Genomic DNA, 15180 nt, shown 5'->3' on the forward strand with positions numbered 1-15180 from the left:
CATACAGTACATCAACCTACTTCCTGTTTTGGTGGCCATTTTGTTTGTTTATAAACAAACTTTTTAAAACTGTTTTTAACCACTTTTAATGCGGCGAAGAGCGGCGAAATTGTGTCAGAGGGTAATAGGAGATGTCCCCTAACACACTGGTATGTTTACTTTTGTGCGATTTTAACAATACAGATTCTCTTTAAGGTGGCCATACACTCGTTAGATTAGCAGCAGATAGATCATCAGATAGATTTCTGATCTATCTGATGTGTTTAGGAACATTTTTTACTATGAACAGATTTCCAATAGATTTTAGTATGAAATCTATTAAAAATCGATCTGATGGCATTTTTTTGCCATCAGATTTCCATTAGGTCCAATGCAAATGGATAAGCAATCTCATCAGATCGACCTAGATTTTCCAGCATGTCAGATCGATTAAAATCGATATTGATCGAAATTGGCCGCAAATCGATCGATCGGGCAATCGATTTGCATTCGATCGATCGGCCGCTAATCGGCTGAGTTAGTATATTATATGCTGTAAATAATCTTTAACAGCAAAGAAGAAATGCTGGATTTTATACCACTTTGAATGACCACTGTGCTGATCTGAGGTAGGAGAGAGTACTGCAATAGTGATTTTGAGAAATGCACAATCAATACCCAAAATCTGTGAAATTCAGAATTTGTTTGAATTTCGTTGGGTTTGGATTTCGGCAATTAGGACCAAATGTGTCAACATGATGCATAATATCATAGCAATGTTTCCAACACTTTGTTGAATGTGTGCCACGTGGTACAAAGGTAGTTCTGGGGTTACAGGCAGGCCCGGTCCAGTTATATAAAGGACAACTGTAATGAGAGGGATATGAAGGCTGCCATATTTATTTCCTTTTAAGCAATACCAGTTGCCTGGCTATCCTGCTGATCCTCTGCCTCTAAAACTTTCAGCCATAGCCCCTGAACAAGCATCCAGCAGATCAGGTGTTTCTGACATTATTGTCAGATCTGACAAGATTAGCTGCATGCTTGTTTCTGGTGTGATTCAGACACTACTGCAGCCAAACAGACCAGCAGGTCAGCCAAGCAACTGGTATGGTTTAAAAATAAATAAATACAGTAGCCTCCGTATCGCTCTCACCTCGGGTTCCCTTTAACTTTTCCTACTAAAATATTCTGTGAATGCTGATTGTTAACCTGAAAAAAGATTTAGAGCTAGATTTTTTAACTCTTATTATTCTGCAGCAAACAAATACTATAGCAGACCCAATGAGGTGATTTCACAACTCCCCCTGCTGGCTCAAACTGGTATACATTAAATACTTACAGGCACCATTTCATGATTGCCTGATATAATAAACCCATCATTTTATTAGTTCTGAGTGGGAAAGAGTGAAGAATTCTCCAACAAGCAAACTACTGGTAGTTTCCCTAGTAAATGCCCATCAAGGGACTGAACAGTTAACATAGCTGCTGGTTAACTAGATTAGCTAGCTAGGCGTGGCAATTTATTCGTCCCAATTTCTACCTCCTGAAGCGGAAGCCAATTAGCATATTAGCGTAATTATTTCACCATGACTGCTGCTGAAGGGTTAAGAGCAAACTATTCAACGAATAGGTAAATTCCAAATTTGTGGATGCTAAACTGGTATTTCACAGTAAGGTCAGCTCAGCGCCCCCTCTGCCGCCCACAAGCGCCATTTGGGTGCAATTAAAATGCATCTGAATGGCAGCGTTCGACACGCAGTGGCGTTATCGGCGGCAGAGAACCGCGACATGTCATGCCTGTGCATAGTTCCGAGTGATAACATGCCCCAGGTCGGTGCACGAGAACAAGTGACAGACGGTGAATTCATCACCTTAAGCTGCTCGTAGGGTGTACACACACATCCAACTTTGATTGGTCACTGACTGGCCAGTTCTATCATTTCCGTGTACTATGAAAGCCGGCAGTTTTTGAATATGAACGGGCAGGTAAGCTCTCATACGACATGAAAGTGGTAAAGTTTGCCAATCCAAATTGTATGTGTGTACGCATCCTGATCAGATTCCGTATCTAGCAGTTCAGTAACCAGCAGCAGATTCATTAGAGCAACAAATAGATCAGTTCGCTTCATTTCCTTTTACAGTATATAGTTTCCAATTATGATCAAATTAGGATTTGTATATTTGCTGAGTTTTCTTCCCCATCACTAGTCTTGAATGTACAAAAGAAAGAAATATATAAGTTTTAAAAATAGAACTTCCTTAGCTCATTAGCAGCTTAAAGGAATTGTCTCGCTTGAGATAAGTGCACTGCTTCTGATTTCAGTCAACAGAACTCGTGCTGTAAATTCTTGGAATGCTTTGATGTCTCTCTACTACCAGGAAACACAAACTGAAAGCTGAAGTCCTCTGTTATTGTCTCACGCTGCCCCCTAGTGACAAGTGGCAAAAAAAAAATGCTAAAAATAAATTGTCCCGGAGCGCTTGCAAGCCGCTAAATAAATTGGCTGCTAAAGGGTTAAAACGAGAGAGAGAGCCACTGAGAGCACATCTGTAAACAAAAGGTAACCCGTGCCTGAGGGTCATGCTGATCCTTTGGCTCCAGCACTTTGGTTGTTGAGGACTATTGTGCCACCACTGCAGTCTGCAGGCTGGAGATAACGCAGGTACTAGAATCCTTCACCGCCGTGGAACAGTGAGATCAGATTAATAAACGAACACAAGGGGAGAAGAGGCGCTCAATGGGCAATAAAACTGTGTTAAAAACAGCTGAAATAGAAAAGAGGAGGTGGCTTACCTCAAATGATGACAAATGCATATAAATAGATAAACTTTTAATAAGCACTTGGCAATGGGTTTCGTGGGTACTTGTCCACTTCCTCAGGCCGAATATCAGGCCAAACAGAAAAACAGCCGGATACAGACACCTCTCATCCCCTATAAGAGGACACACGTCTGTCAGATCGGAGCCCCGGCTGTGCACAAGTGGCAGAGCGGTCACGTCTCTCCTGAGAACTGACACCTCAGCAGACAGGATGCGTCGTTTGGGGAAGTGGTTGTCTGTGTAGGTCAGTTTCAGACATTAATGCAATGATGTCATCAGGTCTTAGAGGGGAAGTAAACAACCCACTCTGCCTTTAAAGGATACCCGAAGTGACATGTGACATGATGAGATAGACATGGGTATGTACAGTGCCTAGCACACTAATAACTAGGCTGTGTTCCTTATTTAACCCTTTCTCTGCCTGAAAGAGTTAAATATCAGGTATGTAAGTGGCTGACTCAGTCCTGACTCAGACAGGAAGTGACTACAGTGTGACCCTCACTGATAAGAAATTCCAACACCAACTATAAAACACTTTCCTAGCAGAGAATGGTTTCAGAGAGCAAGAAAAAGATAAAAAGTTTGTCTCATGTCACATGTCACTTCGGGTATCCTTTAACTAGTTGCCGGCTGTGTTACGCCAATCGGCGTAACGTCATGAGGCTCTGTTTTGCAGGAGATCGCGCGCAGGCTGCGTGGCGCATCTCCTGCTTGGTTGGCGAAGAGGAGATCGCCGTTCGGGAGGCTGTTAGACGGTGAAACCGCCGTCTAATTAACATTGTACAGCGCTGCGATCTACAGCAGCGCTGTACAAGGGACAGCCGTGTGACACAGCTGTCCCCCTGGGGGACACAGAAGTGATCGGCTGTGATAGGCTGAAGCCTATCACAGCCGATCACTGTGACAGGCAGACGGGGGAGGGAGGGAAATTTAAATAATAAAAAAAAAAACATATTTAATAAAAAAAAATTAAAAAACACAATAATTAAAAAAACAACAACCTGGGGACGATCAGACCCCACCAATAGAGAGCTCTGGGGAGAAAAAGCGGGGGAGGGGGTGGATTCGCTTGTGAGCTGTGTCGTGCAGCCCTGCAACTTGGCCTTAAAGCTGCAGTGGCCTATTAAACAAAAAATGGCCTGGTCTTTAGGGGGGGTAAAGCCTGTGGTCCTGAAGAGGTTAAGCAGCAAGTGTGAACAAAAAAACCCTTTATGGCTTAAACGGAAAGGACAACTGTAACTAGAGGTATATGGAGGCTGCCATATTTATTCCCTATTAAGGAATACCAGTTGCCTGGCTGTCCTGCTGATCCTCTGCCTCTAATACTTTTATCCACAGACCCTGAACAAGCATGCAGCATATCAGGTGTTTCTGATGTTATTGTCAGATCTGACAAGATTAGCTGCATGCTTGTTTAAGGTGTGATTCAGACACTACTGCAGCCAAAGAGATCAGCAGGGCTGCCAGGCAACTGGTATTGTGCATAAAGGAATAAAGATTTCAGCCTCTATATTCCTCACACTCCAGGATTTAGCTTTAGAACACTCGGAGCTCCGGTGAGATCCGTTTAAAGCAGAAGCACTTGGAAATCAATTTATGCGCCCTCGTCTCTTGGTCAGCAACCTCCAGCTGCTTGATCACCAACCTCTATTAGGCCTGTTTCACACGGACGGCTTGTCAAGCAGTTCAGCATCACATCTGCATCCCACAAGCGCCATACGGGGGCAATGTAAATGCAGGCGAACGGCGGCGGTAGTACCACCGTGCATGTCAGCGCTCAACAGGGGATGGCGTTACCCAGCAGCAGAGATCCGCGACATGTCGCGTCTGAGTGTGGCTGCGCTAGCGTGACTATGGAGGAGGGGCCTGCCTGCCCAACGCCACACGATCAAAAGCCTGGCCGGTGCGGGACAGCAGCGGTCAGGCAAAGAAGTCACCACCAGTCAGCTGCCCGGCTGAAAGAGGTCATATCAGGCCTGGATTTACATCAAAGGGCCTATAGGCACAGATGTCCTGGCACACTAGACTCCGCCCTCCATGCATGCAGGCCGGGATTTACATCACAGGAGCCTATAGGCACAGATCTCCTGACACACTAGACTCCGCCCTCCATGCATGCAGGCCCGGATTTACATCACAGGAGCCTATAGGCACAGATGTCCTGCCACCCTAGACTCCGCCCTCCATGCATGCAGGTCCAGATTTACATCACAGGAGCCTATAGGCACAGATGTCCTGGCACCCTAGACTCCGCCCTCCATGCATGCAGGCCCGGATTTACATCACAGGAGCCTATAGGCACAGATGTCCTGCCACCCTAGACTCCGCCCTCCATGCATGCAGGTCCAGATTTACATCACAGGAGCCTATAGGCACAGATGTCCTGGCACCCTAGACTCCGCCCTCCATGCATGCAGGCCCGGATTTACATCACAGGAGCCTATAGGCACAGATGTCCTGGCACCCTAGACTCCGCCCTCCATGCATGCAGGCCTGGATTTACATCACAGGAGCCTATAGGCACAGATGTCCTGGCACCTTAGACTCCGCCCTCCATGAACCTGAAAACCACAACAAACTGCACCACAAATGTACTGGCTGTACCAGATGTCACTTCTTCCTTACTTCCTTTGCCCTTTATACTCAGTTACAGGTGTCCCTTAGCATTAGGTAGCCAGAGTTACCTTCAGTATTAAGCGGCAGCTACTAGTGCCTTCGACTGGGGATCTCATCAGTGGAATGCAGAGAGCTGGGTGCCTAACTTTTCATTTACACTCTGCTCAGGGCATTGCATAGGGAAAGAGGGAGGGAGGCACTAAAGGAGGGGACTGAGCCGGCTTTCTATCAGCAGGCGCCTGTAGGCACGTGCCTACAGTGCCTTATAATAAATCCGGCCCCAGGTCATATAGTTATTGCAGCAGGATTCCACTCATTTATCATTTCCTTTTATAGGACTTTTATTCATTTTAAATAATATTCTATTAAAAGCACATTATAAACATAGGCCTGAAATCAGGCATAAAATACTGAGAGTCTTCCAACGCAAGCCAGCATTAAAGAGGACCTGTAACCCAGGACTGAACTTCATCCCAATCAGTAGCTGATACCCCCTTTCCAATGAGAAATCTATTACTTTTCTCTAATAGACCATCAGGGGGCGCTGTATGGCTGATATTGTGGTGAAATCCCTCCCACAATGTGATGTCATGACCATGGTCCTGCAGTTTGCTGTCTGTGAGCCTTGCTGCATTGTGGGAAATAACAGCTGTTTCCAACTGCCAAGCAACCAATATCTCCCTCTGTGCATACAGTATATCTATAAAAAAAAAAAAACCAACAAAAAAACCTTTTAGCCTATCGCAATGTTATTGGGTTTGGTTATAGATAATGGCAGTTGGTGCTGTCTAGTTTTTTTTCCCCATGCCTGCCAGTAGTAAAGATGATGCCCTGCAGGCTGATTTTGGATCAAACAACATGAAGAGACTACATGGCGAATATCAATCATTTCTTGATCTCTCTTCTATTTAAAGGGATACTGTAGGGGGGGGTCGGGGGAAAATGAGTTGAACTTACCCGGGCTTCTAATGGTCCCCCGCAGACATCCTGTGCCCACGCAGCCACTCACCGATGCTCCAGCCCCGCCTCCGGTTCACTTCTGGAATTTCAGACTTTAAAGTCAGAAAACCACTGCGCCTGCATTGCCGTGTCCTCGCTTCCCTGATGTCACCAGGAGCGTACTGCGCAGGCCCAGTATGGTTTGTGTCTACGCAGTACGCTCCTGGTGACATTAGCAGGATTGAGGACGCGGCAACGCAGGCACAGTGGTTTTCAGACTTTAAAGTCAGAAATTCCAGAAGTGAACTGGAGGCGGGGCCGGAGCATCGGTGAGTGGCTGCGTGGGCACAGGATGTCTGCGGGGGACCATTAGAAGCCCCGGGTAAGTTCAACTCATTTTCCCCCCAACCCCCCTATAGTGTCCCTTTAACTTCTCACTTTGCAATGCATTGATTTTTTTCCCCTTTTTGCTAAAGTTCCTCTTTCTATGTAAATGTTTACAGCTCACAAATGACTTGAATTTCCAGAGTTCACAGGTTATTTCTCATTGCGGCCGGGGGTTTGGCGATACGCCGCGGCGACGCAGCGAGATTAGAGACGCGTGCAGAGTTCCGCACAATCTGTGCTAAACACATACCTCACTGATGGGCCCTTCCGATAATAGACACCGCTCCTGAAATCCCTGACATTCCCGATTATAGGAGAAGCGAAGCTCAGTGATGGCGAAACAGGCTGGCGATTGTATTTGCGAGCGTAGCGATTTCTCGGAGCCGAACGCTCTGTACAGCTTGTGTGCGACCATTCATTATATCTAATACAGCGCCTGTCTCTACTCACAGGGCCTTTATGGAGGGATAATAGAAGGGTCAGTGACTCCTCGTATCTCTCGGGACGCACCGTACAGACCACGCTGTATTCACTGCCGCGCCAAAGAGGCTTCGGGGACTCCCCGCTAAGAGGCAGCATTCATTATTATTACGCCATTTATCTTCTGCAGAGAGGTATTTTGTTATGGCGAACGTCCGTCTGTTTTGTTTAACCTTAAAGGGACCCCGTAACAGATCAGAGTAAATGAATTCTGAAAGAGGACAAGTACTGCATCTGTTTCTTAAAGCGGGATACAACTCTGACATAACATTCAATAAAAATGTGTTTTCTTATTTTTTATAACCCACACAGTTATCATCTTTGCTTTTGTGCACAAGTAATATGCTCGGTTTACAACATTACAAATTCCCAAAGTACAGTTTGTCTGCTCTGAAAGCTGCCATTGCATTTTACTGCATACCTGCTGTATTTATATATTAAAATCTATCCAGCGATCACTTCTCAGCTCTTTCTGCTTCTCAGCTCAGTACAGCTCAGTTTCAGGTTTACTAAATGTATCTGACAAAGGAATGTAAACAAAAAGATTGTTTACTAAACGTACTGTTAATGGTGCAGTTTAAAGTGCTAGTCATGCCATCTGCTCTCTCTTTAACACCTCCTTTCTGATGAGTCATGCTGTCTGCTCTCTCTTTAACCCCTCCTTTCTGATGAGTAATGCTGTCTGCACCTATTCAGTGAGGAGACCATGGGCAAGACTCCCTAACACTGCTACTGCCTACTGAGTGCGCCCCCTAGTGGCTGCAGCTCTGGTGCTTTGAGCGCGATATAAATGTTCTGTGTCTTGTCCTGGTCTGTTCATGCTAGATAAATCTACTTCTGTGCATTGTCCTTTCCTATATATGATTCCCAATCACAACATTTTGACTTCTCAGACAGGAAGAGAAGGCTTGTGGCGAGGTTTCCTCCTATTCCTGCCCGAAGACCATTTATGATATCTGATGATGCTATTGATGCCTTTTCTACAACTCGCCGATATCAGAGGAGCGTTGCCTCCTTGGAAGGGGAGGGGTGAAGTCGAGCTGCCACTCAAAGACCCTCCCACAAAGAACACAGCAAGGGCGTGGCTGAACTGCCAATCAACACACCTCTGGCTGGGGACAAATGGAGGGGGGGTGAGCTCGGACGGCTCCTAGGGACTGTGAGGAGGAGTCTGCCAGTCACATGATAAAAGCAACAAAGCAGCTGCAGTCACCTGAACGCCCCCCCACTGGCTTTTTTTACGGAATTTAAAGAGTAACTTTAGCGAAAGGGGGGGGGGGGGGATCAATACATTGCAAAGTGAGAAGTTAAGAAATAGAACAGAGATCAAGAAATTGACTGATATTCGCCATGTAATTTGTTCCTATTGTTTCATCCACAATCAACCTGCAGGTTATCCTCTTTACTACTGGCAGGCATAAAAAAAAACACAACAAGAGAGCAACTGCAATTATCTATAACCACACCCCCTACCTATGCGATAGGCTAAAGAGGTTGTTTGTTTTTTAAGGATATATGCACAGAGGAAGATACTGCTTGCTTGGCAGTTGCACAGCTGTTATGTCCCACAATGCAACAAGGAAACTGTCAGGACCATGGTCATGACATCACACTGTGGGAGGGGTTTCACCACATTATCAGCCATACAGCGCCCCCTGATGATCTATTGGAGAAAAGGAAACGATTTCTGATGGGAAAGGGGTATCAGCTACTGATTGGGATGAAGGTCAATCCTTGGTTACAGCTCCTCCTTAATGCCCTTTCTTAAAGGACTTCTGTCGCAAAAATCTTAAAATTTAAAATGTGTTAACACATACAAATAAGAAGTGCGTTTCTTCCAGAGTAAAATGAACCATAAATGTTGCTGTCACTTACAGTAGGTGGTAGAAATCTGGCAGAACCAACAGGTTTTGGATGAGCCCATCTCCTCATGGGGGAGGGGGGGGGGGTTTCACAGGAATGTCCATTTTCAAAATGCACTTAGTGAATGGCAGTTGCTCTGTCCTCCTGCCAAAAGAGTGTACAGCAAGCAGGGAGGCTGGCCAGCATAAGTGTATAAATCTTTTTCAGGGAGTGTCTTTATAAGGAATAAAGGCCATGCTGAGAATCCCCCATGCAGAGATGGACAAGCCCAAAATCTGTAATGTCAGATTTCTACTACCTACTGTAAGTGACAGCAACAGAGGAGAAAAGTAATTTATGGCTCATTTTACTCAGGAAGAAACATACTTCTTATTTGCATGGGATTTACATTTTAAGATTTTCGCAACCTCTTTGCTTTCCTCTTTAAAAAGGGACACTTAAGACAGGAATAAAAAAAATCAGTTTTACTTTCCTGGGGCTTCTACCTGCCCCCTGCAGCCGTCCCGTGCCCTCGCAGTCACTCACGGAGCCTCCGGTCCCTCGCTGCCAGCTAGTTCTGCTTCTACCTGCCCCCTGCAGCCGTCCCGTGCCCTCGCAGTCTCTCGCGGAGCCTCCGGTCCCCCGCAGCCAGCTAGTTCTGCTTCTACCTGCCCCCTGCAGCCGTCCCGTGCCCTCGCAGTCACTCACGAAGCCTCCGGTCCCCCGCCGCCAGCTAGTTTCGTTTTCACTGACAGGTAGTCGGCGGGCTTTCTGCGCCTGCACAGGCCTGGCCACGTGTATCCTTCTTCATGTTCCCATCTGCAATAGCATCCTCCGCTTGTGAAGGATGCCATTGAGGACGGGAACATGAAGAAGGATACACGTGGCCAGGCCTGTGCAGGCGCAGAAAGCCCGCCGACTACCTGTCAGTGAAAACGAAACTAGCTGGCGGCGGGGGACCGGAGGCTCCGTGAGTGACTGCGAGGGCATGGGGCGGCTGCAGGGGGCAGGTAGAAGCAGAACTAGCTGGCTGCGGGGGACCGGAGGCTCCGTGAGTGACTGCGAGAGCATGGGGCGGCTGCAGGGGGCAGGTAGAAGCAGAACTAGCTGGCTGCGGGGGACCGGAGGCTCCGTGAGTGACTGCGAGGGCACGGGATGGCTGCAGGGGGCAGGTAGAAGCCCCAGGAAAGTAAAACTGATTTTTTATTCCTGGCTTAAAGAGAAACCGTGACGAAGAATTGAACTTCATCCCTACCAATAGCCCCTTTCCCATGAGAAATCTATTGCTTTTCACATTCAGGATCAGCAGGGGGCGCTGTATGGCTGATATTGTGGTGAAACCCCTCCCTCAGTGTGATGTCATAACCATGGTCCTGACAGTTTCCTGTCTGTGTACCTCTTTGCATTGTGGGAAATAGCTGTTTACAGCTGTTCCCAACTGACAAAAAAGCAAGCTGCAGCTATATCACCTGCCAGCAGTAAAAATGTCACCATGTGATAAATGTCAGAATGTAAATCAGGCAGAGGAAAGATTCTACAATGGGCAAACACTGACTAAATCATTTATACATAATTATTGTAAAGATGAAGCACTTTTTTATTACATTATTTTCACTGGAGTTCCTCTAAGTGTCCCTTTAACTTGTTTTACTGTTGGGGTGAACAGCGGGAGGAAGGGGCGGGATGAAGGGAAAGGCAAAGAGTGCCCACCAATTGTGAATTTGGTGAATCTAGTGATCTTTTCTTTATGTACTACACTTCATTATCTCACCACGAAGCGATCCATCCATCTATGAAGAAAGCGAGAGGCGAGAGATATGCGGGGCGTATCTGCTGCTGGAATGATCATTAATGTGTTGGCGTTTTTTGAAATGGCAACAAAAGACTTCCAGCGAATCCTGAGCGGCAGACTCCTGCGAGCGCACAGCTTTCGTGTCACGTCTCCTCGCTGAACGCGCGATCTGTGCCAGGCCTGGAGAAAAACAACATTTGGTGTTCTACTTGTCTATCGGCAGCCAACATCCTCATCACCCGCCACCATGCTCCTAATTACTAACGATCGTTAAAGCTACAGCCAATATGGAGAGGATGTGCCGTATATCTGAAATGGGTCATTTCCGGTTCTGTCCAGCCAGTCCTGGGATTCAGGTGACTCTAGACTGTCCAGCCAGACAGCACAGCCAATCACTGACCTGACTGGTCTCCAAGGTCATTCCCTCAAACACACAGGTTGCTGATTGGACGGTGCAAAGCAGGAGCATACTGAAGTGTCATCACTGTAGCGTCTTCTCCTGTAACTTGCTCAGAGTCTAGGTTTGGTAACACTGTGCTGCTCAACCACTTCCCAGTCTAAGAACTACAGTATAGGACATCACATTCACTGGCGTTTTTACATTTGCCTGGACTTCTGCTCTCAAATTGCGAACAAAGAAGGATTTCCTGGACACAGGTTGTCAACTCTGCAGTAGTAGGAGGTTTATGGTTAAAATGGTTAAGTCAATGTTAAAATATGGATATTTAGTGTTAAGGAGAGGAAAGTTTCTCCATCTCCACAGAAAAGGTTAAGGATAGGCATGTATCCAGTAGGTGGGCTGGAATGAGCAATCTCCAGACTAAAGGCCAGGGATAGGCATCCCTGGGGTCAAGGTTAAAATGTATGAATCTCCAGGAGCAAAGCTGGGGCTGGCTTAGGCATCTCCAGGAGGAAGGCCGGGGCTGGCTTAGGCATCTCCAGGAGGAAGGCTGGGGCTGGCTTAGGCATCTCCAGGAGGAAGGCCGGGGTTGGCTTAGGCATCTCCAGGAGGAAGGCCGGGGTTGGCTTAGGCATCTCCAGGAGGAAGGCCGGGGTTGGCTTAGGCATCTCCTGGAGGAAGGCTGGGGTTGGCTTAGGCATCTCCTGGAGGAAGGCTGGGGTTGGCTTAGGCATCTCCAGGAGGAAGGCTGGGGTTGGCTTAGGCATCTCCAGGAGGAAGGCCGGGGCTGGCTTAGGCATCTCCAGGAGGAAGGCCGGGGTTGGCTTAGGCATCTCCAGGAGGAAGGCCGGGGTTGGCTTAGGCATCTCCAGGAGGAAGGCCGGGGTTGGCTTAGGCATCTCCAGGAGGAAGGCCGGGGTTGGCTTAGGCATCTCCAGGAGGAAGGCCGGGGTTGGCTTAGGCATCTCCAGGAGGAAGGCCGGGGTTGGCTTAGGCATCTCCAGGAGGAAGGCCGGGGTTGGCTTAGGCATCTCCAGGAGGAAGGCCGGGGCTGGCTTAGACATCTCCAGGAGGAAGGCCGGGATTAGCTTAGGCATCTCCAGGAGGAAGGCCGGGGTTGACTTAGGCAATCTGCAGGAGGAAGGCCGGGGTTGGCTTAGGCATCTCCATGAGGAAGGCCGGGGCTGGCTTAGGCATCTCCAGGAGGAAGGCCCGGGTTGGCTTAGGCATCTCCAGGAGGAAGGCCGGGGCTGGCTTAGGCATCTCCAGGAGGAAGGCCGGGGTTGACTTAGGCAATCTGCAGGAGGAAGGCCGGGGTTGGCTTAGGCATCTCCAGGAGGAAGGCCGGGGCTGGCTTAGGCATCTCCAGGAGGAAGGCCGGGGCTGGCTTAGGCATCTCCAGGAGGAAGGCCGGGGTTGGCTTAGGCATCTCCAGGAGGAAGGGCGGGGCTGGCTTAGGCATCTCCAGGAGGAAGGCCGGGGTTGGCTTAGGCATCTCCTGGAGGAAGGCCGGGGTTGGCTTAGGCATCTCCAGGAGGAAGGCCCGGGTTGGCTTAGGCATCTCCAGGAGGAAGGCCGGGGCTGGCTTAGGCATCTCCAGGAGGAAGGCCGGGGTTGGCTTAGGCATCTCCAGGAGGAAGGCCGGGGTTGGCCTAGGCATCTCCAGGAGGAAGGCCGGGGTTGGCTTTGGCATCTCCAGGAGGAAGGCCGGGGTTGGCTTAGGCATCTCCAGGAGGAAGGCCCGGGTTGGCTTAGGCATCTCCAGGAGGAAGGCCCGGGTTGGCTTAGGCATCTCCAGGAGGAAGGCCGGGGTTGGCTTAGGCATCTCCAGGAGGAAGGGCGGGGCTGGCTTAGGCATCTCCAGGAGGAAGGCCCGGGTTGGCTTAGGCATCTCCAGGAGGAAGGCCGGGGCTGGCTTAGGCATCTCCAGGAGGAAGGCCGGGGTTGGCTTAGGCATCTCCAGGAGGAAGGCCGGGGTTGGCCTAGGCATCTCCAGGAGGAAGGCCGGGGCTGGCTTAGGCATCTCCAGGAGGAAGGCCGGGGTTGGCTTAGGCATCTCCAGGAGGAAGGCCGGGGTTGGCTTAGGCATCTCCAGGAGGAAGTGTGAATACAGTCAGGGTCAGAATTCTTGAAAGGCCACAAAGGTGGCTGCTGCTTAAAGGATACCCGAAGTGACATGTGACATGAGATAGACATGTGTATGTACAGTGCCTAGCACACAAATAACTAGGCTGTGTTCCTTTTTTTTCTTTCTCTGTCTGAAAGAGTTAAAAATCAGGTATGTAAATGACTGACTCAGCCCTGACTCAGACAGGAAGTGACCTAATTGGGCGGCTGGACATATAAAACGGGGTCAATCAAACCTCCGGCTGCCGTATTTCTGGAAACGCCACAAAAGGTCTGGGTCTTGGGCGGCTGCTGCACAATGTGGTGGCTGAAAAACAGGGCCAATCAATCAAAACCTCTGTCTGCGGGTTAATTAACTTAAATTGTGATTAAATTGTATGCTAATAGATTAGCTTCCGCTGACTGCTATAGGCTCGATTTCTTTTCTTTCCTGGGTCAGTGGAAATTTGCGCCTTGCAAAATTTTTATTTTTTGCGCTTCCCCATCCAAAATGAAAAGAAGAAATAAAAATAACTGTCTGCATTTCCTCTGACAGAAGACTTGCTGTAGCTGAATATCATTTTTTGTCAGCCGCAAATTTTGGCTTAAAATGTGAAATTTTAGCAGAAAGGGAGGGATAATGTTCGCTGAGCTCCTGGCATCCCTCTCAGACGTTCCTCGAAGTGACAGGCCTCTCCTAGCCCAGAGCCGCCAGATGTCTTGTGTTCTAAACGGCTGTTTAGAAAGAGAGTCTCCGTATAAGGCGAGCCGCGCTTCTCAAGCATAAATATGAGCTGTGGGGTCATTCATCACGATAAACACATATTACAAGCGTAATACACAACGGAACGAGGCCTATAGATTTATCATGTTTACAAGGAGCCCAGCGTCAGCTGGTACAGCAACCAGCCGTCAAATAAACTCCAGAAATTCTTCCCTGTCCGGAAACGACTCTCTTGGGATTCTTCAAACGCTTCTACAGCCTCCGAGTATTTCCATAAAATTGGGGAAGAATATCATTAGAAGGAAGCCGGAACTACCTCGTTGGATCATTACTCAGTACAAAGCAAGAGGACAATTTCACACATTCATGTAAAAAAAAGACGCCTGGAAAAAAAGGGCGCAGGGAATTGCCGCTAGTAGAGTATCAGTGAAATTACTGATATTCTACTAATTCCAATAGTAAAATATCCGGTAATCTATACCGATATTTTGCTATGTCTTAACCTAACCGTACTCTCACACAGAACCCTCCCTCTACCAATGCCTAACCCTAAGCCCTCCCTCTACCAATGCCTAACCCTAAGCCCTCCCTCTACCGATGTCTAACCCTAAGACCTCCCTCTACCGATGCCTAACCCTAAGACCTCCCTCCACCAATGCTTAACCCTAAGACCTCCCTCTACTGATGCCTAACCCTAAGACCTCCCTCTACCGATGCCTAACCCAAAGACCTCCCTCTACCAATGCCTAACCCTAAGGCCTCCCTCTACCAATGCCTAACCCTAAGGCCTCCCTCTACTGATGCCTAACCCTAGGACCTCCCTCTACCAATGCCTAACCCTAAGACCTCCCTCTACTGATGCCTAACCCAAAGACCTCCCTCTACCAATGCCTAACCCTAAGGCCTCCCTCTACCAATGCCTAACCCTAAGGCCTCCCTCTACCAATGCCTAACCCTAAGGCCTCCCTCTACCAATGCCTAACCCTAAGGCCTCCCTCTACTGATGCCTAACCCTAAGGCCTCCCTCTACCAATGCCTAACCCTAAGGCCTCCCTCTACTGATGCCTAACCCTAAGACCTCCCTTTACTGG

At 48.3% G+C, this 15180-nt stretch overlaps 2 protein-coding genes across 3 annotated transcripts in view; both read right to left on the minus strand.

The window, feature by feature from the left end:
• Positions 1 to 15180, minus strand: part of GNG2 (G protein subunit gamma 2) — a 107396-nt gene that overhangs the window by 66065 nt on the left and 26151 nt on the right. The window lies entirely within an intron of this gene.
• LOC137533642 (uncharacterized) lies at positions 12548 to 13348 on the minus strand. Its single transcript, XM_068254983.1, has one exon. The coding sequence runs from the start codon at positions 13346 to 13348 to the stop codon at positions 12548 to 12550; it is 801 nt and encodes a 266-aa protein (XP_068111084.1).

Source organism: Hyperolius riggenbachi, chromosome 9 (assembly GCF_040937935.1).
Source record: "Hyperolius riggenbachi isolate aHypRig1 chromosome 9, aHypRig1.pri, whole genome shotgun sequence".
Taxonomy (NCBI): domain Eukaryota; kingdom Metazoa; phylum Chordata; class Amphibia; order Anura; family Hyperoliidae; genus Hyperolius; species Hyperolius riggenbachi.